At 38.7% G+C, this 22,369-nt stretch overlaps 2 protein-coding genes and 2 long non-coding RNA genes across 12 annotated transcripts in view; 2 read left to right on the forward strand and 2 right to left on the reverse strand.

The window, feature by feature from the left end:
- LOC5509249 (octopamine receptor 1) overlaps window positions 1-16,698 on the reverse strand; it is a 32,610-nt gene extending 15,912 nt beyond the window's left edge. For 2 of the 9 annotated variants that reach the window (XM_048728980.1, XM_032378161.2), the window contains exon 1: window positions 8,401-9,554. The gene's annotated coding sequence lies outside the window, so the exon portion shown is untranslated. Of the gene's footprint in view, window positions 1-3,593; window positions 3,649-6,966; window positions 8,312-8,400; window positions 9,556-12,653; window positions 12,755-14,991; window positions 15,496-16,583 lie in introns of those variants that run through there. The other 7 variants (XM_048728981.1, XM_048728977.1, XM_048728978.1 and 4 more) reach the window with 6 other exon arrangements.
- Window positions 14,469-15,797, forward strand: LOC125567933. The gene is made up of 2 exons (XR_007311906.1): window positions 14,469-14,685; window positions 15,491-15,797. It is a non-coding gene; the product is annotated as an uncharacterized LOC125567933 (long non-coding RNA).
- Window positions 16,699-17,478: 780 nt separating the features above from the next.
- On the forward strand, window positions 17,479-20,755 carry LOC116616194. Its single transcript, XR_004295248.2, has 3 exons — window positions 17,479-18,074; window positions 19,400-19,511; window positions 20,448-20,755. It is a non-coding gene; the product is annotated as an uncharacterized LOC116616194 (long non-coding RNA).
- LOC5509252 lies at window positions 18,993-22,358 on the reverse strand. The gene is made up of 3 exons (XM_001629751.3): window positions 20,828-22,358; window positions 20,374-20,628; window positions 18,993-19,490 (listed from the first exon to the last, which is right to left on the reverse strand). The coding sequence occupies exons 1-3, from the start codon at window positions 22,231-22,233 to the stop codon at window positions 19,223-19,225; spliced, it is 1,929 nt and encodes a 642-aa protein (XP_001629801.2). The 5' UTR covers window positions 22,234-22,358; the 3' UTR covers window positions 18,993-19,222.
- Between the last annotated feature and the right edge of the window lie 11 nt (window positions 22,359-22,369).

Below are 22,369 nucleotides of genomic sequence, written 5' to 3' on the forward strand. Positions count from 1 at the left end.
ATCAGCTAATAGAGGTCTACTCATAACCGCTAGGGTCATGGGCTTTGGAATACGACTACAATATATAATTATTAAAGTAGATAAACCCAGATAAAATGAGTATCGTACGTGGTAAATGTGCGCACAAAATTTAACTAAAGGACTGTTTAGGGTTTTTTTTTTCAATTGGTCACATAGAGTAAGGAGACACCTAGAAAAGGCTTCCTCTCTATAACCGCTTGAAACAGGTGCTGACAACAAGATGCCAATGTTGTTGTTAATGTTTTTCACCGTTTCTTAATTTTGCGCGCTGATAACTCACTCGGAATTAAAATGGCGCCTTTCCCTAATAAGATGGCTAGTTAAAGATGATGTATACTTGAGCACAATCACAAATGCTTTCTATGAAAAAAGAAAGACGGCAGCCGTGCTATACGGAGGACTTAAAAAATCGCGAAGGTTCTCTAAGTGTCTGAAGAGAATCATAAACCATCCGCTGACATACACTAGTGACGAACCGCAGGCCCGACCATGTTGAGAGCGCTTGGCTACACGACTAAAGGGTTCTGCCAAGTTCTTTTTATGGAACACGGTCACAATAGGTCATCTGTGTTATTCGAATGATCCAGATGTTTCTGCGTTTTCAAAGGGAGACCGTAAAATCACTGTTTCAGCGCTATATGTGTGCTATGGACATAGTCCAGAGTTCACCCCTAAGAAAAACCCAACATGAAAAGAATAGAAGGAAAGAGCATAAATTTTTCTAAACCAAAATATAAATCTTCTTGGTAAAGGGAAGCCGGGTTCTAAAAATGTTTATTTGTTTTTACTAATTACCACTGCTTGGTCACATGCTATACTTCGATGTGTACGATACAGCTTCTCCAACAGAGGCTAATGCTATAAGAACCTTAACATAACAAGAGTGGCGCACAATAATATCTCCATTGAAAACTCAAAGCCTGATAAGCATTATTGTTTATGTTGTACCTTTTAAAGTCTACGTAAGTCTACCGTAAACACTTAAACATCCTTGAGGTTAATGAACATTTCTCACAGCTCGACAGGTATGTAAGTACAAGGCCACACACGTCAATCACCTTATTTTTAGAAGGTGGAGCCTCCTTAAGGAATCCTCCTGTCCCTATTGCATTAGAATAGAAGCACTAACCAGACACTCCTGAAGGAATCCTCCTGTCCCTATTGCATTAGAATAGAAGCAATAACCAGACACTCCTTTGCTATTGGTTTATTCAATTTTAGAGGACAAATTAATTGATGCAATCTTGAAATAACGTTTCATACATTTACAAAATAAGGAATAAAATGTCACGATAGCTTGCCAAATCAGTCGGAGGGAATCGATGCTTTCTCGCACTTGGTATTTGGTTGGGTGACAAAAAGCCGGCTGACAGAATCGTTTTTGCACGTAGCTATGTGATTAAAGTGACATGAGTGATCTCTCAGGTTATCAGGCCACTTTAAGGGCATGGGGATTTCTCGCCACTGAATAGCGAAAGTAAACATCCAATTTTCATGAAAATAAACAAGTTACAAGGGCTTTCTAGCTATTGCTTTAAGCGTCATTTTTTTCCTTTTCGCGTGTTTTTATTTCCGCGTGTGCAGATCTAAGCGAAAGGTTCGACGAGTGAACTTAGACTACACTTTCTCTAATAATAATATACGCTTGGTGTTGCCCCTAAGGCGTGTTGTTTAAAAAGATCGTTTTGCAGCACGTGTAGCTGAATAACGAAACCCTGAACAGTTACTTTGTTTGATTATGTTTTTCCACCTTAATAAAAATGGCAAACCAACTATATGAAGAGTAAACTACATCATAAAAACTCGCGGTTTTTGGCTTGTTACTCATATGCTACCGATATCAACCCCTATTCCCTTAGCTCTAAGATCAATATCGCTCGTTATCATCCCCAAACACTCAAGGTCACTACCCGAAAAAAAAATTGCGTACTGTAGAATAAGCGGATAATATAGGCTAATCCTCTTGGTGATTAAAAGAGGGATTGACGCCCCGAGGAACGATACTAATGGAGCGCAATAAAGAAGGGGCGTAAGTGAGTTCGTGAACTTCAGACATTGAAATAATGATCCGGAATAAAGCCAGTCTATCATATATTCTCCTTCTTCTGCAATGAGTAGCTTTCACACAAACGATCAAGAAAAGCTGAGGTATTTTGTTAAAATCTTCCTGGTGTAAGCTGGTGTAAGGTTTTTCAACCTTTTGCAAAACTGCGTAGCGGCTTTTGACATGAAAGAAACAAACCATCAAACCATAAAATGCCTTATAAAATCCGCTACAACTCCAGCTAAGCATGAAGCTGCGGAACTGTGGCAGGTCTTGAAATATATAGGGTGGGAGGAGAAATACAGAAACATTTGATCCTACTGGTCATTTCTTTATTATTTAAAGAAAAATATTTTTGGGGGGGAGGGGGGGCACGTCCTCATAGTCCGGTTGCTTAGTGTTTCAATCTATACATAGCGGACAAAAACACCAAACTTGGCACAAAAATAGCCAAGAAGATGTTAATTAATATTGAGACCGGTGCCCACCGGTAACACTTGAGGATTTCGTGTAATAACGGAATAAAAATTAGAAAAAAGCGTCCATCACGGGCTTCCTGTGGTGAAATTTAAAAAGACCTTGTATTTTCAAAACTAAGGCGAAATATCTGATTGTTTTATTCTAGTAGGGAAAATATAACGCTATTTGTTAATATTTCAAGATAAAACTGTCGTCGGCTGCATTAAAACGCTTCATCTAAGAGAAAAAATTTTCAAGGCTAGACCCAATCCTCCTCATGGTTATCCAAGATGGCGGCTTATATTGGCATAGTATACGCTGTAAGTACCCCATAAAAACGCGTATTTTAGGTGAAAAAAGGCTCATACTCTATTTATCAAGGACTTACAATGTCAATAACCTACTAAATATGAACTTTTGTCTTGAATTTAAATGAATTTCTTCTAAATCTGCGATTATCGCAATTATCGGGTATTTTGACGTTAACTAAAAAGAGGTAGAGATGAATAATAGGGGGCTACGTAAATGTATGTCAACTAGACACCACAGAACAACGAGATGCTTTAGATATGCCTCCTCAATCAAAGTAATTAGTTTGTGAATCTTTTCTTGAGAATATTAAAGTATTTAGATGTTCTGCAGAAGAAACCTTTGTAGAAACTCTTTGTCGAAAATAGCGCAAAATGGCACAGGAATTATCACAAATTTGCGGTATTAATGCTCGAAAGCCTTTAAGAACGAAAAAAGGTGACTAGAAGAGGAACTGCGAAAAAAAAACATTGCTTATTTCTCCCTACGTGTGCATTATAGTGACGAGGTTGAACGTATCGCATGCTTTTAACAGGATAGCAACCAACCAACGATTCGCCGCAGCAATAGAGGACTATGTTATTAACTAGATGTCTTAATGATGACCTCAGGGATTGAAAAAGCCGTGGAGCATAAGTAAAGGAAAGGTCTCCAGGAAGCGAGAGAGGATGATAAAAAAAGTGTAGAGCTTTTGTCAGGCTTATAAAATATAATATATTATCAGAATATATAAGTGGAAGCTGTTGAAAATGGTACGTACCTTTTTTGTGGTGTCCAAGCTCCACAATGCGCATGAGACACGCTTGGGAGATTCCGGGAATGAGAAATCCTTTAACCGATTTTTACTAAAGGACAGAGTTTTAGAGGCTTTTTCTAAAGTGCACGATCAGTGATCGGCGGACCGTTATAGTAATAAAGGGAAAAAAGTCATTCTGAAATAAAATGAAAGAATGATGCGCGTACGCTAGCTTGTGTGTAGGGTCCGCTGGGATTTTTTTTTTCCAAACAGAAGATTTTTCCTTCGACGGTGCTATAAACAAGTGTACAAAAACTCCAGTGTCAACGGTACTAGCGTCAACCTTAGGAGGACACGTTTAGGCCCAAACCTGACGTAAGCCAGAATTATTCTATGTAAGTTATAAACGATCATATGGTTTTGAGCGCCATATCCGTAAACGCCAGCCACCACTGCCGATCTATATACCGGCCACTTTGGCCCGCAACTAGCATGGGGTAGAGCGAGGCTCTCGCCTCGGTAACAATTGTGATAATTTGATTTTAAAAATAACATAGGGCCGTAATGGAAAACTTAAACAAATGATCCAAGTTGTCATGGTATATTTTATCAACGCACAACAAGCTATGAAAAATATCCCTCATCGGTAGCTGATTTTTTCCTCGTGACGGGCCTATTAATTACAGCCGCTCTGGTTGAATCAAAGCTCTGTAACCCTTAATATAATGCTTAGACAGCTCATTAAAAGAAAATTTCTGGTGAAATTCATGTGCACCACCTATTGTGCTTATTTGATGGAAATCAGTCATATTGTTATCATATTTGTATATTAGCAATAGGGGTTTAAAAAAAGGCCGCGCGGAGCCTGGGTTCCAGTAGATTTCCTTCTTCTTCAAATGTAGCTTTTTATAGCTATTTATACGCTTTTTTGTTCGGAATTCGATAGAGTACAGCTTAAATGATAGAAATCGTTCCCAAATATGTGCAATTTTATCTTTTTTTGCCTCATGAAAATGTATGAAAACACCAGATTTCTAAAAAAAAGACTTGCTCTTTATCTATGGATCCGCTAATGGTACCGGTGGGCACCGGTCTCAATATTAATTACCATCTCATAGGCTATAATCATACCAAGTTTGGTGCTTTTGTCCGCTGTGTATAGATTGAGCTATTTTTGTGCGCTAAGCGACCCGACTATCACTCCCTGCGACGGCCGTGAACCGGTGGCTAATGATGGCTAATAAAATAATATATAGTTGAAAAACGATAACAAGTGAAATTTATACAGCATTCCATCAAATTCTCGATTTGAAATCAAATACCTTACATATTGATGCAATAGGCTCGAACTAGTTTTTAAAACTATATCTTAAGGTGAATTTCTGTCCGTTATCTGTAACACTTCGGTGCTTCGGAAAAGCACCAAACTACTGTTTGATCGCCAAAGGGAGGGAGGGGGAGGGGAGGGTACGCGCGCACCCTGCGCATCCCCGTGTGTACGCGCCCGCATCGCAATTATTTATGCAAGAAATGGCGTGACTAACCAGAAAACAGACATGCCGCAGAAAACAGGTGCTGCGTGGTATGATCCGAAGGATGAAGTCAGGTCTAAAAACAACGTTAGTGTCCATGACGCTTTAGTTGTAGGTTTTGATTCGTTGAATTATATATTTTCGTGACAATTGTGTTTCTGTTTTGAATAACCTACTCGAAGAATTTCCGATGTTATGACTAGAGAAAGCACTCTTATAATAAGTTATTATCATTATTTTGCTGCGTATTCTTACATCTTTTCTTTTTATATTATACGCTCTATATTATACATAGGTTAATATTATTACAACTTAAGTAAAATCACGAAAAGACGACAACGTTAAACTCTTCGTAGCGCGTAATTGAAGCTTTATATTTAAGAATAAACATGTTCATTTGCCTCCATAAGCGCTATAAAACCCTAAAAGCTGTTTGCTTTGGAGAATTCAAGAGCAAAGCAGCGAAGAATAAGACAAAGGTTGAGAATTCTTCCACCGATGTCGTCTTATGAATAATGGTGCTATGAAAGTGCACCTCTCAGTCAACCATGGCGTGCGTACTATCTCAATTATTTTATAGACTCCATTAGAGAGACGGGTCAACCACAATAGTAAGGCTGACACTCTATTGCTCGATTACGCAATGCAGTTCACTACCGTATCATGTACGTGATGTTACATTTGGCTCGACATTAAAGAGCATGTTTTTGTGGGTAAAACTTAAAAAAAAAAACATTCATTTTCTTCCTTGTCTTATTGTTATCTCAATCAGTGCAAAGTAAATATGATCAGTGTGATGTCTGTTAATGTACGTTAAATGTCAGAATATATTTAAGGAGTGCATTTTGTACGTTCGATGATAAAGAGAACACGTTAAGTATGTCAAGAAATGAAGTTTCACTTCTTGAGAATTGAATCTCTAATCATTTCCATACCGCTTATGTTGCTGAAAAAGCACAGTTTTGCAAGGCTTGCTTGCTTTTTTATACCAGGTGAAAAACAAACAGCGACTCTTGTCGTGTATGAGAGCGAGCTAGCAAACGAACGAGCGAGTAACATAAAAAGATCAATGTCCCTGTTACCAATGCAAGTCGGTCACGACGTCAAAGCCTCTAACAGCTATTAAAAAAAAATTAAATATTACTTCATCATTAATTCCTTTTAATCCATAAACTACCTTCGCAGAATTTTCACCCGTCTAAGCATTAGTCGTGCCTTCGAAATGCTTGCGAATCAACTTCAATTCAGTGTGACCCTGACAGTGTACTAATGGAAAAGTAGTAATCTACTTGCCGGAGGAATTTACTTATTTCTGACATGGATATGACTCTAACGTGAGAAAGTGGAAAATCTACATAGACGCAAGCTGTTTAAAAGCATTTTAACAATTTACTCGGAAAAGATGATAAATAGGCTCACCCTGAAGGACGTTTAGCCGATAGTATAACTAAAATGATGATTGAATATCATAAAAATCTCGCCTTTGAGGTACATCAATGTCATTTAGTCTCTTCCAAAAAAGAATGGCTTCGGCCTCGAGTGTTTCCCTTAGTTCTAAAACACACAACTCCATTCTAGAATTTAGAGTGCTGTCATGTTCAGCGTGGATTCGGTTTCTTTGACAGAAAATAAAAGTAAACGGACTCGCGCGCGTGTCACCATTTGGCTTGACAAGTGCCCCTGAAGACTTCTAGAAGATTTTAAGCCCACTCATGCGAAAAGTACAAAGATAAGAATGGTGAAAACAAGCTAAGGCCATGGCTCTTTTACTTACCATTGCATGGCTAGATATTTCCAATATGATAATGTAGCAACTCGAACCAAAATAGCTTTTTTACTTTTAGAAAGGAAAAGGCACTGCTAACCTGCTTTCTGAGGAGAACACGTTTTTTTTCTTGCCCTCAAAAGCCTTTACGACCCTTCAGACATTGTTTGTCAACGGTCCAGACTTGAAGATCTACCGCCAGTCACCGCTAAATGGCTCACACTAGTTCACCCCACCACAGTCCAACCAGATAAAAGTACATCTAAATATGTTCATTTGTTAATAGGATTTTACAATGATCGAGCGAAGTGTAATCGTCAAGGCCAGGTGTCCCGGAGTTGCCGATAGCTAGCGATTTGGTGTGGCGTGATTGGCGAAGAGCACCGATTCGATCAAATTTCACGATCGCCGCAAAATAATCACCCCGAAAAACTTGACGGCATAACTCGCAAAGACATAACACAAAACCATCATTTGCGTTTTAAGAAGCTTCATGAATGTTCAACAGCGTTTTCTGAAGCAAAAGTGATCTAAGTGATAAGGGCACATTGTACATCAAGTGAAAACGGTGCGCAAGCCATGCTGAATATACCATCACGTAAAATCAATGCGTCTGTGTGTTTTGCTGTGTTATTACCGGGACATCAAATCAAAATGGTTGTCAGATAGAGGCATAGCACGAAACGAGATTATAATTTAAAGTTGATATGATGATTATAATAATTGACATAAATAGAAATCCAACATTGCAATAGATAGAAAACAAACAAATATTAAGGACAAGTACACAAGTAGAAACCGGCGGAGAGACGGAGGTGGACAAAGAGAAGGAAAGACGGAGAGATGATTGAAATCGTGCACTATAACGATGAGAGGGTTGCATATTGATTCTTCTTGATCTTTTTTCCTCAGAATTAAAAACTGAAAGATTACGATCTCTCATAAGTTTCAACTTTGGAAACCTTATGTTCAAGGAATTTGAAGGCTTTTTTATTTCTACCAGTATAGCTATAAATAAAGAATCATTAGAAAACAAACAATAAATTTTATGATTATTCAACTTAATGACCTTGACGACTTTTTGACAAAATGGCTGCTCGAATGTTTCCATTCAAGTTTAAATAACATTTGGCACAAATCTAGCATCCATTTTTATTTATCTTGAAATTTTCCGTGACCGAGACATCGCAGCTAAGTTCAGGATTTACAGAAAATGTCATCGGCCTGTTAAGCACTCGGATCCATGTACTATATGGCAGTTATTACTTACTAATGAGAATTCTATTATACTATGAAAACCAAAATCAGCGCAATTATTGGGTTACACGAAGTCTAACAAATCGACAATAAATGCACTTGCAGTACATAAGCAGACACACAAACAGAACAGTGAAATATCATTAAGGTTGTACTAATATTCGACTTAACGACTTCTTTGTTCCCATAATATCAAACGAAACATTATCGGTTTTGAGCCTCAAATCCCGGGGAAGCCGGATTGGATCTGCATTTAAGCAGTGTGGAAAAACTATACCTTTGAATTTCGCCGTTTTCGTGACTTGCGATACAACTCCATTTGTGTTGTTGTTCAGCGGTTAGAATTTGAATCATTCGCAGCGGTGTTGGTCGTGTGTGGGTGCTTGCAATATCTGCGCACTGTGACAGCAGCTTAATACAATGAACAACTGTCAATCATATGATAATCAGCTCAAGAGGTTTGTCTGTCTTTTGAGTTCTGCCAAGAAACCATTGGGTAGCTAGAATAATCATATTTTGTTGTTCTGAACTGCTTCTTTGCTAAGTGCTGTTACATTGTCATGACGAACACCCATTTTGGCGTGATAAGCCACTTTCCTTTATGTGCAAACACCGGGAAATCGTATTTTATTGGTCCCTTTTTGGTTGAAGTTAATTAGAATAAGCCCTCTTGGTGCGAGAGCTATTATTATGTATGTATTCACTTGGACTATAAGTGCGAGGAATAGGGCATTGTTTGCCTTACCGAGTATATTTACAAATTGTTGTTTAAAAAGAAGCCTTCACGGAGACCGCTTTGAAAAAACGCAACTAAATGGCACATTGAACGTTGGACCTCTTTCCAACACTTTTAAGGAGCATTGAACGTAAAAGCAAATCTTTAAAAGAGCAGCCGACTCAACAGTCATTAACTAAAAATCCAGACATAAGTATTATAAACACAACATTCCATTTCTAAAGAAATTGCTAGCTAATAGTTTCGATATTCATAAAATTCATCACAGATTTGCATAGAGAGGCCTAGATGCTTAAATGTGCAATTTTCTGGAAAGAATATTCATTCAATGACTACATTATTTCTTAAACATCTTTTTTTTGCGACATGTGTTTTCGTGGATGTGTTTTCAGGATTTACCAAAAGGAGACCATCCTCACATCAAACAGTCTTACTGTCGTTTTTCCAGCTTGCTCGTTAAATTCCCTGTCACGAAGTTATAAACCATATTTAGGAGCCTGCTCCAAACATTTGTTTCCTTTTTATCGCCTTGAATTGCATAAGTCAAGAATTTCCAAGTAAACTTGCAGGAATTCGTGGTCTACTAAAGCTTTTTCTGTCCACCATCTTGAAAAAGAAGACTGGACACTAACGTTTTGAATTGTCACAGGTTTTCCGCGCGTTCGCCCCACTAAGAAAACGACAGCCGTTAAATGATATGAAGAGGGGGGGGGGAGGGATATTATGTGAACATATGACCAAAGGTAAATTTGTGAAAATTGCTACCAGAAATTCCTTCTAATAAATAAAAAGGGAGCATTGCCAGAGGTAATGCGCCAAAGAACTAACCAAATAAACGAATTAAAAACAAAATTTAACGTATATAACGATACAAGACTGTGGCCTAGCCAGGATTAATAGTACTCATTAATCATAATCTCAGATTTGTAAAACGGAACAAATCTTTTCGGAAGATAATCACCGTCTGGGATATGGCGGTAATTCTAGGCCGGCGATATTCGAGTTGGCGTCTTTTTCTAGCGCCTTAACCAAGTGTCTAATTGCCATGACTACCTTGTAGAGTAGATAAGAAAACTAATAACTTTGTCTTTTTAGACATATTATTCGTTAGCACAAAAGTGTGTGCACACCATGGCTATTGTTATCGTTTTCTTATTTGATTATTTGTCATATAAAAAGTTTTTTCTAATTAAAATCCTTTTCACCATAGAGACGATCGTGGTGACGCAAACCATTAGTTTTCTAAAAGTGTCCTTTCGTATTCTACTCTAAAGCACAACTCAGTGCAGACTGGATGTTTGGGAGAACATTCCTCTACGTTTCTAGTGTATCTATTTCTTTTTTTCTATCCTTTTTCAACCTTTTAGCGTGGTGCCTCATTGCAACGTTGAGGCTAGTTCTCAGGGCGAAAGGGCAACACTCATTTTCCGATTCTCTCACGAACGCAAATAGCAAGAGAACGTAACAGCCTGATTTTCTCGCGCTTGTGTTTGGACGATTCTCGCTTGTTTTGTGCTTGCTCTTCGCTTGCCTCGTACTGAGAACCGGCCTTTATCATCCAAATGTCACAAATTTCGTATGTCTCAAGTGTGGCAAGCGCAATGTGCCTCCTGCACATGGTAATGAAGAAATGATAGCCTTTGCCCAAAGGGGTTGTTAGGGGCTCGCGATTTGGTGGGTTGGAACGTTTTTGTCGTGCGGGTTTCATTTATAGGATGTCCATTAAAGTGCGGTTTACGGTTTCTTGGCCTATTACTTTCTCTCTTACGATTTGCTGTTTAATTATTTCCCTATTTCCTTTACTTGCCTATGTTATTAATAAGTTTCCAGAACCTTCCCCAAACAATAAAATAAACATAAAAAAATAAAAATAATAAAACAGAATTTTCATCGTTTCATCAAGCTGAAAAAAAAGCTATCCATTTCCTTTTGAGTAATTGTCGATATCTAAGAAATAGCTTTTTTCGTTTCTTACCTTGTAAATATTTCTTTGTAAAGCTTCTTTTGTTAAGCCTCGCCTTTAGTAATTTTTCATTTCTAGATTCATCATTTACCATAACAACACATTTCGCTTTTACAAATGCCCAATTGGAAAATGTTTCAACAGCTCTCAAAAATGTCCTCCAAAGTAAAACACTAAAATGAGTGCTGGTGAATAAAAATGCGACGTTTATAGCCACGGCCGCATCTTGCCGAGTGTTAACCTGACCTAGAAATAACTTCTGTTTCAGTAAGTATATATAGACAGCAGATTAATTATCTTTAATAAAATTATTGTAGAATGTTATTTACTTTTCGCTCAAAAATGTTATCAGCGTTAGAGATTCTTACAATGCGCCATCAACAAGCGTGAAGTAGGCCCTCCTTGGTACTCACTGATTAGCCATTACCGTTTTTCTGCCATAACAACATTAAAGGATCAAATTACCTTTTGTAATTCTGCCTTTTTTACTATGATTTGAGTGGCTTCTTTTTGCTACCTTTTATATGATTTATTATATATTCCTTTTCTGACTCGATATATTGTACCACTATTTCTGTTTACACATTTTTATCAACAAGATGGTTTAGAGTAATATCGGGTTCGCCCTCTTCTGACCTTTAATATATACGCTTTGAAAGCCGTCTTTTGATGCCTTATGGTCTTTTTTCGTTTGTACCATTTTCGATTATTTCATTAACAATGAAATAAGTCTTCATGAGGACAAAACAAATAAGCAATGAAAATTGAAATTGTAGGCGATTGAAGCATAAGTTTACTTTTCATTTTTCAATTTCCAAATTTTGCCTTTATGGTTTACTTGCACGAAGGTTTTTTCATTAGATATTTAAGCTTATCGGATAAGCTCTATTTAGATTGTGTGGTTGTTTAATAATTACTTATTTTAATGCTGTTTCTGTTCTTTTTTAATAATCTCTTAAAGGTTCCTTGTAGCTCACTAGGCTTTTGATATTTGACGAATAAACAAATCACCAAGGGGTGTTGTTTTCCTATAACATTTCAAAAGATTCCTAGTATTTTATTCAATTTATCATAGCGGCTAATACTGACATTTTTGCAGCTGGTTTCGACCGGATCGTAATAAGTCAGTGATATTTGTTTTTATCGTATTGTATCAGCCGAGCTGACAGCATTTCTAACTTGACTTTTTGATTTACTTGACCCGTTATTTTTCTGGTTGTATCACGAAAACCACAATTTTTTCGAGAAGCTAATGGTTTTGTGTTACTTTTAGGTTATGTTTAAAAGAAAAATAAAAGTCCCTAGCCCATTCATTATTGTGTGTTGGGTTTTCGCGTCCTGAAGAGGACGTGAAACTGAAGGAAATGCCGTCCTGAACAGGACGCGACGCCGGCAAAAAAAGCGTGCGCGCGCAATCGAAAGTGCGCGAGGCAGCGTCTTCTTGCCTGCGTCGTGGATCTAAATCCCCCTAATAAAAATTGTGTCAACTCGTCCATCTAAATTGTGATGGTTGGGAGCGCACTATGCATTACACTGTTTCCTATTGACCTAATCAACTTTCCTAGCAGGCAGAAGCAGATTCATTTGTAAAAGGCTTAAGGTATTTAGTTTAGTGCTGCTTATTTGTATCTCCAATGTATCCAAGTTTCACACATTGAAACTTCGTGTTACAAATGTGTAGCACGATGTTAATGTTCACAAGGGACTGATGACTTTTTTTACAACACAACAAACACCCATCTTTTTATATTACGGAATTTTTCAACGTAAAATCTACTATTAGTTGCATTTACGGTAATGAACCTTTATTGCCTACAATGCCATTACATACCTTTTGTAAATGACCTCAAAAAAGCCACACTGCCAAAATTATGATCTCAGCCCACCTCACGTGTTCACGATGCATTTGTTGTTGGTCTTTATCGCGTAGAGCTAAAAACACACATAAAAGAAAGACACCGAAAAAATCAATTTAGAGCATGACTAAACAGCTCCCGCACCTGAAACAGTACTGCTCAAAAGTACTGCTATTAATTCAATATAGACGACAACTTTCAATTTCAAATCGAAGCGCACCTTAGCTAATATCAATAATAATTTTGGTTTGTGTAAGCGAGACCTCTAAAAATACTAGAGGATTCCACGCGGTACCGATTGAAGGGGATAAGGCTAGACTTGAATAACCTCAAGCACCACCACTCTCCTGATAGTGTTATTCAATGTATTCCTGATCTCGATGGCTTTTTATGTTCCGAACATCTTGAAGTTGCCGCATGAGAATAAACAAGTTTTTTTTTTAATTTTCTTTGTTTATCAATAGAATTTTCACTTCAGAGTAAAGTGCCGATTTTTAATAAAACATGATGAAGACTTGTGATGGGATAAGGGCTTCCTTCAGCAGGCTCTTTGGAATTTTGGTTTCATCTCGATTCTGACTCGAAGCTAGTATCCCTCCCTCTCCTGGACCCGACCCACAAAATACGTCTTTTCTAGCCCCTCTCCTGGACCGACCCACAAAATACGTCTTTTCTACCCCTCTCCTGGACCCGACCCACAAAATACGTCTTTTCTAGCCCCTCTCCTGGACCCGACCCACAATATACGTCTTTTCTAGCCCCTCTCCTGGACCCGACCCACAAAATTCGTCTTTTCTACCCCCTCTCCTGAAACCGACCCACAACATACGTCTTTGCTAGCCCCTCTCCTGGACCCGACCCACAAAATACGTCTTTTCTACCCCCTCTCCTGAAACCGACCCACAACATACGTCTTTTCTACCCCCTCTTCTGGACCCGACCCACAACATACGTCTTTTCTAGCCCCTCTCCTGGACCCGACCCACAATATACGTCTTTTCTACCCCTCTCCTGGACCGACCCACAAAATACGTCTTTTCTAGCCCCTCTCCTGGACCCGACCCACAAAATACGTCTTTTCTACCCCTTTTCCTGGACCCGGGGCTAAAAAAGAAGTATTTTGTGGTTCGGGTCCAGGACCTACAAATAAGAAGTGAAACGGTCGATAAAGCGGCGAGAGAAGTGAAATGCTCGACACATCGGCGAGTGCTTGGAGCCTAGAGGGAAAAAAGGGCCAGACACTTGGACTACGTCTATTCTTATTGAATAATTCGCAGTCGTAGTGTTATCCATGCCAGCACACCTCCTCCGGACACGCGAAAGCGTCATGCGATCTGACTTGTTAAAGAAAAAAACTTAGTTCAATTTTCATTTGAGGATGGGCCCTTCTTATTTTTACAGCATTTTTAAGGCTGGAAATATACTAAACGATGTTAATAAATTTCAAGGTATATTAGAATATAATGGTAGTGGTAATAAAAAGGAAATTTCACAAATGATCAGTAACAATAATCGATATTATGAAAACAATTTAATTCTATATTAGAACGCAACAAAAACACTAACAAAACATATTTTTTTGCTGCTATCTGAGTCTTGACAATTTTCTAGTATGTTCTTAGAAACTGGTGACAATCCAGCCTTAATGTTCTTATAAAAAAGGTTCTTATAAAAATGAAAGAGTGTATTTTTACTAGCTTCACTTCCCTGCCTTTTTTGTGTGGATAAATTGGCTACCCCGCTTTTTTCCATTAGACATTTGATACGTTTTTATCTAAAAATATATGCTAGATTAATTTGTGCATGAGTGCTGTTTATTTGAGCTTATTTGCTTATTTCAGGCAGTCAGATAAAACATCTCTGGTTCCGGTTTAATTAATGACAAAAGAACTGGGTGGCCCTATTTACCGTACCGTAATAGAGTCCTGCCAATTCGATGTCATATGCATTAAAGTTTACAGAGTAGGCCTTCAAGCCTTCGTCAGCAAGGGAATATGCTGTAAAAAGGTAATAAAATCCATAAAGAAAAAAAAAGTTGGTAATTAAAAGATGGAAAACTTCCTCGGTTACTAAAAAAACACTCGTGTTTTTCATGCTTTAAGTGCGAAAGTTTAGCTGCTTTTTTATGTTTTCGTACATCTACGCCTATGATATATGATTTGTTTTTTAACCTTTGTTTGTGTGTTTCATACTTTTGGAACCAAACTCTATTATTGTGAGTAGTAACAACAAATACGCAGTAGCGTGTTTTCAAAATGTTAGCCTCTTTTTATGCGGTTAATGTGCCACAAAAAATTCGTTATTGATACTTACATTAAAGCCAATATGTTCACCAATTATTTCCTTAGTTTTCACGATAGGGTACTTTCATTCACAACTCCACCACATGGATCAAGTTTCTAGCAGACACAGCCTCGCTTTACCTCTGTTACTGGTTGAAAAAGTCTTGAATTAAAAGAAACTCGTGTGAATTTCTCGTGATGTTTTTGTACCGTTTACTTGCCCGTTTGCAAGATTACGCACTTATTTGCCATAGCTCTTGCACTCACACCCCAGGAGCGTCATTATCAGGTAAACAGATTTGATGGAAATGTCACTAGGTTCCACCCTCTTAATGGATCTTTATGTTGCAATTCCATTGGAACTGTTAGGTTGCTCCCAGCGTCACGAGTTTACAGCAGTTAAAGGATTTTATTTTTGTCGCCACAACTTTTTAGCAGTCTCAAAGGCTGGCGCTAGGGGCACAGAGAAATGAAAAAATCATGTAAATGATGAGATTCGATTTAATGCTGTTGCTTTTTTTTACCGTCAGGGGTAAAGCAGAGAAGAAGAAAAAGGGCTCTTCCTTCCCAAAGGCTCGACACCGCGTATAGAAAAAGGTGTTTTTCCAGAAACACTACCCAACTGGGTGAATGAAAAGTGAGGCAGACTCAATGCCACAACGGCTCTTTCCCTTCTGCCGTCTTTTAATTGTTTTACCTTTTAGTGCTTTTTGTTGTAACTGCCTCAGAACGTTTCAAAGTCTTTTCCGGGGAAAATAAGGGGGTGGAGCCAAAACGTGCTATTTTGCGTCAGCTAAAATTTCAAAACCTGTTCCATAATAAAAATCGCACATTGTGGTTTTGTTTCTGTCTAAGAATCCATCCTAATTCTTATTAGCTATCTACCCCGATTTTTTCGTTTTATTTTTATTTTACATTAATAAATTCAAAAAGCCCATTCGGGTGCGTGTCTTTTATAACTAATCTAGCGCTTTTACCGAACGACAATCTGTGTTGTAGCGCCTTCGATTGTCACCTTTACAAATATTTGATTAGCAAGTTCTAGACATTTTTATTAAAGCGGTCGTTTGTTCTTAGAAGCAATTACGAATGCAGAAATTAAAAATAAGGTAGCTTTGTGGTTACCTATATCAATATATGGGAAACTAATAACTGTACAATTCGGAAATGGTTTGTTACAATTAAACTTGCGGTCCATAAAAGAAAGAGATGCCTCATATAAATAAAGATATTCATTTTGTTAACTTTTCAATTTACTTAGGACAGACTGAGTTATTGATGCGCAAAAAAATATATATAATTTATCATGCGTACAAACCAAAAGCAATTTAGAACAACATAAAGACTAGAAAAATATTTTAGGGAACAAAATTCATAATATTAACACAAAAAAAAGATTTGAAAGAAATACTATACGATTGCTTGTAATAAAATTAGATAAGAGTGAATAACCACTAACCAATTAGATCAGATTTGCTCCGTATATTGCTACCAATAGGGTTACTCTATTTCACCTTATTTCTCCTAACTTATTTCACACATCGTTCTCCATCGAAGGGAAAATTGAATCGTTGGTTGTGTCCATTTTAGTATTTGCAATAAAAACCCCAATGTACGACCAACCTTTTCGAAATGATCGCCCGGATACTTCTTTGATCCTCTTCCAAACGGTCGCGCGATTATTATGAAGCACAAGACAATTATCGCACTTGAAGCAATTACGAATATCGGGGATTGATAAACCTCTTCCAAACGGTCGCGCGATTATTATGAAGCACAAGACAATTATCGCACTTGAAGCAATTACGAATATCGGGGATTGATAAACACAGTGCCGATTGTCACAACCGTGACTTAGGGGGGTTGGCTTTTGTCAACCACATGTGGTACCCTTCCCTTTTCTACGTCTACCGTGACTCAGGGGGGGTGGGCTATTGTCAACCACATGTGGTACCCTTCCCTTTTTTACGTCTACCGTAACTCAGGGGGGGGGGGGGGGGTGGGGATGGAGTAGAGCAAGAGAGTCTGCCAACAAATTTAATGCAAGCGCGGTACGGAACTTTGTAGTTAACACTGGATCGTTATTTGCATTTTAGCATGTGGGTATTTTGTAGGCCCTTGTTAGCCTTAAAGTTATTTTCTTCCAGAGCATTATTACAATAATTGGGTTGATTTTTCTATTCGGTAACTAACACAAACCTGTCTTCAACCACTCTCTCGACACCTGCCATCTGTCCACCTGTTTCTAAAAGTCATCGGTGTAGTTTGTTTTTCAAAGGTCTTACTTGTTTTGCAGCGCATTTTTATTAAAACTTTATAAAAATGCGATCATAATTTGGGGATAGAATGCTACTAAAAAAACTGATTGATGGCGTTAGGATCACAGTTTGAACAGTTTAAACATCTAAAATTGCAATTGACCACACAGTTTCCCTTAGGAGCTTTTTTATTTATGAACACATTTTGACTCCGCCTCCCCCCCCCCCCCCCCCCCCCCCATCCCCCCTCATCCGGGAAAATGCTTTCTATGACACCAATTCTATGTCCAGCGGGGAAGGGGGGAATATATTCAACAATTTTACTTTGTTCTAAGTACGATAATAGTAATTTAAAAGTATTTTAAAATGTATACGAGGCAAAATATTGCTATCATTCTTTTTCATTTCAATATTCTACGTCCATAACTTGATGTTGTATTCTATTGCTCCTCTTTTCTATTTTTTTAAGTTTCTCTTTTTTTTTATTTCAATATAGACAAATAAAAATCGCAAGATTCTAAAACCATAAATTTGTAATTCTTAAAGTTAAAGACATTATCTTACGGTGCCATATTTTTTTATTAGTTTCTATCACTACGAGGTGATTTCATGTGCATTAAGTTTTTTTCCATGACCATAAGCACTAGGCGATTTTATCCTTAAACCCGCGTCTATCCCGCAGTGCTGGCGGAAACAACAAAAAGCACTTTAGGATAAATGTTATGAGCTCAAATCCTCAAATTTCCCCCAGCAATATGTTTGATACATTGGTGCCCACTCGTTTATGTCAGTGCGCCTTGCCCGCTCCCACCCTTCGGGAAGTCCTGGATCCGACCTGCACAAGAACGCAAACCAGGTGCGGACAAATCTGTTAGTGAGATTTTTTCCAGACAGCAGATTTTTGCATTTATTTGAAAATAAAAACATCTACACGGTATAGATTTTTTAGGTAATAGATGAAATCCATAGAAAATCCGCTTGATTTTTCTTGTCGTAAAATACCCGATGTAATGGGTTTGAAGTAAGTCAGACAAGTAAAATTTGTGTTATTGTGTTCTGCTGTATTGGTGAAAATACCGGATAGTTATGAACGCTCAGTTGCTCAGCCATAGTTGAAAAGACGGTCCCTGTCTTTTTCATTCACACGTATATCATCAAAAGGCTAGTTTACCTGATATATCCCTTGAATCGTTTGCTTCCTGTATAATTTTTTTTTTGTCTTGATTTATATCCTAAATATTTTCTCCCGATCCTTACATTATCAAATAAAGGGTTTTGTGGATGATAATCACTGTGCACTATATTAATATCCTGGCCTTTTATTAAAAAGGTGTTCTTTACACTTCTCCATTTTCGTGCAATTCCTTCCGTGAGGGGCAGGTTACCAACTGAACCGCTGCTTTTGTGTAGTTCAATTTCATCTTATTCATTCTTTTATAGTATGAAGAAGAGGGACATTTTAGAGTATATATCCACAGTACAGTTTTTAATTTCCTAAGCGTTCTAGATTGGTCGCCATGAAAGAGGTCTGAATACAAGTCCGAAACGCTAACATATTGGTTTTTCATATGAATCCTCCAAGGCAAGAACTTAGAAACATACAAAATTAGTCTTAATTCTAAACACTCAATAAAAGTACATAGATAATTGTTCGATGCTCCAGCGACCCATAATAAAATAGAATAACCCAAATATCAGGTCAGATCAGTAACATGGGGGAGGGGCATGGCGAAGTAGTTGCTTCTGTTAGAATAAAGAGATAACCAAATATACATATAGCTGAAAGATCCTTTATTGAATCATTGGTGTGGGAGCCACTATACAACCCGGGCAGAATTGTCATCATATTATCGATAGCTAGAAGTACGTTGACAGCACAACACTCCCACTTTCTACTTTTTGACTGTTATTACGATTCGTTTTGCGATTGTATTCATTTTGTACCCGGTCTTTCGTGATAAAGCTCCCAAACTAAGACAGCCGCCTCCACCCCCACACCACACCCTAATCTATTACTTCATCAACGTCGTCGTCATCATCGACCTCGTCATCATGGCTGTCATCGTCGTTGCCTCCTGTATTCTTTTCATTGTTTTTTCCGTTGTTTTTGTTCCTTAACCCTTGGTAGTGTGTGGCGAGATTAGGGCATCGCTCAACTCTTATGTTTTTCACTTTTGTCAGGTCCACGTCAAGGGCCGCCAGCCTGTGACACGAGTCTAGAGTCAAACTCCTGACAAACGGCACGTTGAGTGTGAAGCGCTTGATTCCGCTACTGGAGATGTAATAATAACAGGTATATTATAATAGCAGCTTTATTAGCTTATCATCTAGCTATAATCTCTGGTATTCATTTTGGCTCAAGAGTACGCTACGGTACGAAGCGGAGTTCTCATCCGTATGAGTGGCTCCTTAATTATATCAATTGTGATTTTTTTTCTAAAATGACGATTGTGTAAAATGTTACCCCAACAAATAACCCCCATTCTTTTTTATCCCACCCTCTTCTTGTGTATTCTATCTCATAATTCTCCTCCACCTTCTCCTAATTTTTTTTTCTGTTTCCCCTCTCACCTGCTCTCCTACCCTCATCTATCTCACACTAATTCACATTTGATCTCCTCACTTCCTTTACACTCCCTATCTGTATGACTCAAGGCGTACACAGTGTGCGCGCTACTCCCTCACAACTACCCCTCACCCCAAAAAAGTTGGTCATTTCATATTGAAGGATCTTCTCAAATACTATCCTTTCTCAAAATGATACCCAGCAACCCCCTTCCTTCCCCCCCCCCTCTTAGCGAATCCTGGGTCCGCGCCTGTATTCGGACGCGACATGGCGCGCGGGTAATACCAAAGTGTCCCTTTCTTATCTTACGCTCTCTTGTAGTCTCCTGAGCAGCCGTCCTCAGCATCAATCCCCATTTTTACAATTTTTCCCTTTTTAAATTATTCTCTCTTTCTAAACCCATATTTACAATTTTTCTCTTTTTTCATTATTCTCCCCTTTCTATCCCCATCGTTACCCTTTTCTCTTTTTCTTTTTATTTCCCCCTCCACTTTTTCAATCATCTCCTCTCAGTAATGCACACCCCAACTTCTTAATAAGCAATCTAGCAAGCAATATCTATCAAATACGTAACCTAACAATCTCTTACCGGATGATTCGCAGCTCCTCTATCACCTCACACTTTATCTTCACCTTGCATTTTCCCTTTTTCTCGGTTGCTAGGCAACATGACTGCAGCATCAGGTTAGCGATTCGTGGAGAGTAGACATGGATCTGCTTGAGGGCGAGGTCACTAAGCATGATATTTCCTACTGACTCAGCAGCGCGCAAATCAATCGCGAGGGAGTTCCCACTGAACAGCAATCCTGCACGGACCACCAGTAAATCCTTCAGTGATACGCACCTGATATTGATACGATATGAATGTATAAATAACATGAAAAATCTAATAATGATATCGTGGTGTACACACGCACCCTTATTTAACACCTAACTAAACCGTTGCTTACCGGTTAACGGCCTTAACTTTATATAATTGACTAAGTAAATTAGGCTCCCAATCCTTATGAGCAGACTACCCGTCAAGCGAATACAGTACGCACCTGATATTTATACGTTCTATATAAATCACATCCAAAATCTTAACCTTTCTCAGGCTCCCAGAGCTTATAAATGCACTGCAGCCCTTGTGACGCCCTCGGGGTCTCTTCCTTGGCGACGAAGATCCGATCATCTTTAAGACTTCAAGGCGAGGGCAATCGATATATACTCGCTTTAGCACGACATCTGCTTCCGAGATCGCGAGTTTGCGTAGATTAGGCGCGTCTCGTTCATTCACTTCGATGGATTCTGACTCAGTGTCAGCCAGTTCCATGCGCTTTATTCCCTGGTTCTCCCTCAACATTTTCTGAAAGTCTTTCCATTTAAGGCAAGCGCAGTTTCGCACCTCCATGTCTGATAGCCTGCTACACTTTGTCTCAATGTTCTTCAGTGAGCAATTATTGCGCAACGTCAGAGTTAGTAAGATTCTGGCATCTATCTCAAGGCTTGTGATATTATAACACTCCGTGATCGCTATTCCCTCAAGACAATGCATTTCGCATTTCAAGATTTCGATCGTGCAATTCCTCATGAAGGACAAGTGCAAAATCTTCAAACTCTCAGACCGCAATTCGAGCGTAGTATTATCCTCGTTTGTTGTAGAAATGCATCCAAGGGTGAGATGCTGGAGACTTTTGAAGCCCTTAGTAAATAACACCGCATCATTCATGCTGACAGGCAGACAACGAATTTCAAGAGTTGTAAGAATATTTGCATGCTGTGTGTGAAGCAGTTCCCGTAAAGGGGGTACCCCCACGATCGGTACTCGACCCGCTCGTCGCATATCAGGTCGCACGTTAAGGTGGAGCTCATTCAGGTGAAGGTTACCGAGAATGGAGACGATGTTCAACCGGATAAGCTTGTCGCGTCGACAACTCAAGGAGAGGACTTCCAAGGATGGCAAGACTCGACTGATTGACTTCATATCCCATGAGCGGACACCGGCTTGTAATGCTCTCACGCTGAATTCTGGGATATTATAAAACCCTTCCCTTTGATAATCATCGATCGTCACATGCTTGAGGAGATTTCTACTCAAAAGAGTGTTAGCAAAGTACCGTGTCCAACGCAGAATCGGGATGTCAAGCTTACGGAGGTTCGTCAAATTCACCAAAAGATTTCTGATTTCAATGTTCTCAAAGAACTTTTGGTCGTCCGCGCGAATGCAATGAATATATTTCTTGTATCTTGTCAGGCAGACTCGGAGGTTGCCATGAAATCTGAGGTACCGCTTTCCAGAGAAATAATCTGGGGTATCGTCTAGATGAATGTGTTTCCAAAGCACTGAAGAACTGTCAATTATTATTTTCCATTTACGACACACGGTCCTTAGTAGTAATAATTTTCCATAAATTTGGTGAAAAAAAGAAAGGATGTGAGCAATCATCTCTTCTGGAAGACTCTCCATTCTTACTGGTTTTGTTGAGATAATTTTTTGAAGGTGTCGTAAAGGTACATTGAATGCGCGCGCTTACCGTTGATTTCAAATTGCGTCGTGATTTTTTAAAATGTTTCGAATGTGATGCGCGTGCCCCGGGGAAGAG

The sequence above is a fragment of the Nematostella vectensis genome, chromosome 6 (genome assembly GCF_932526225.1).
Source record: "Nematostella vectensis chromosome 6, jaNemVect1.1, whole genome shotgun sequence".
NCBI lineage: Eukaryota > Metazoa > Cnidaria > Anthozoa > Actiniaria > Edwardsiidae > Nematostella > Nematostella vectensis.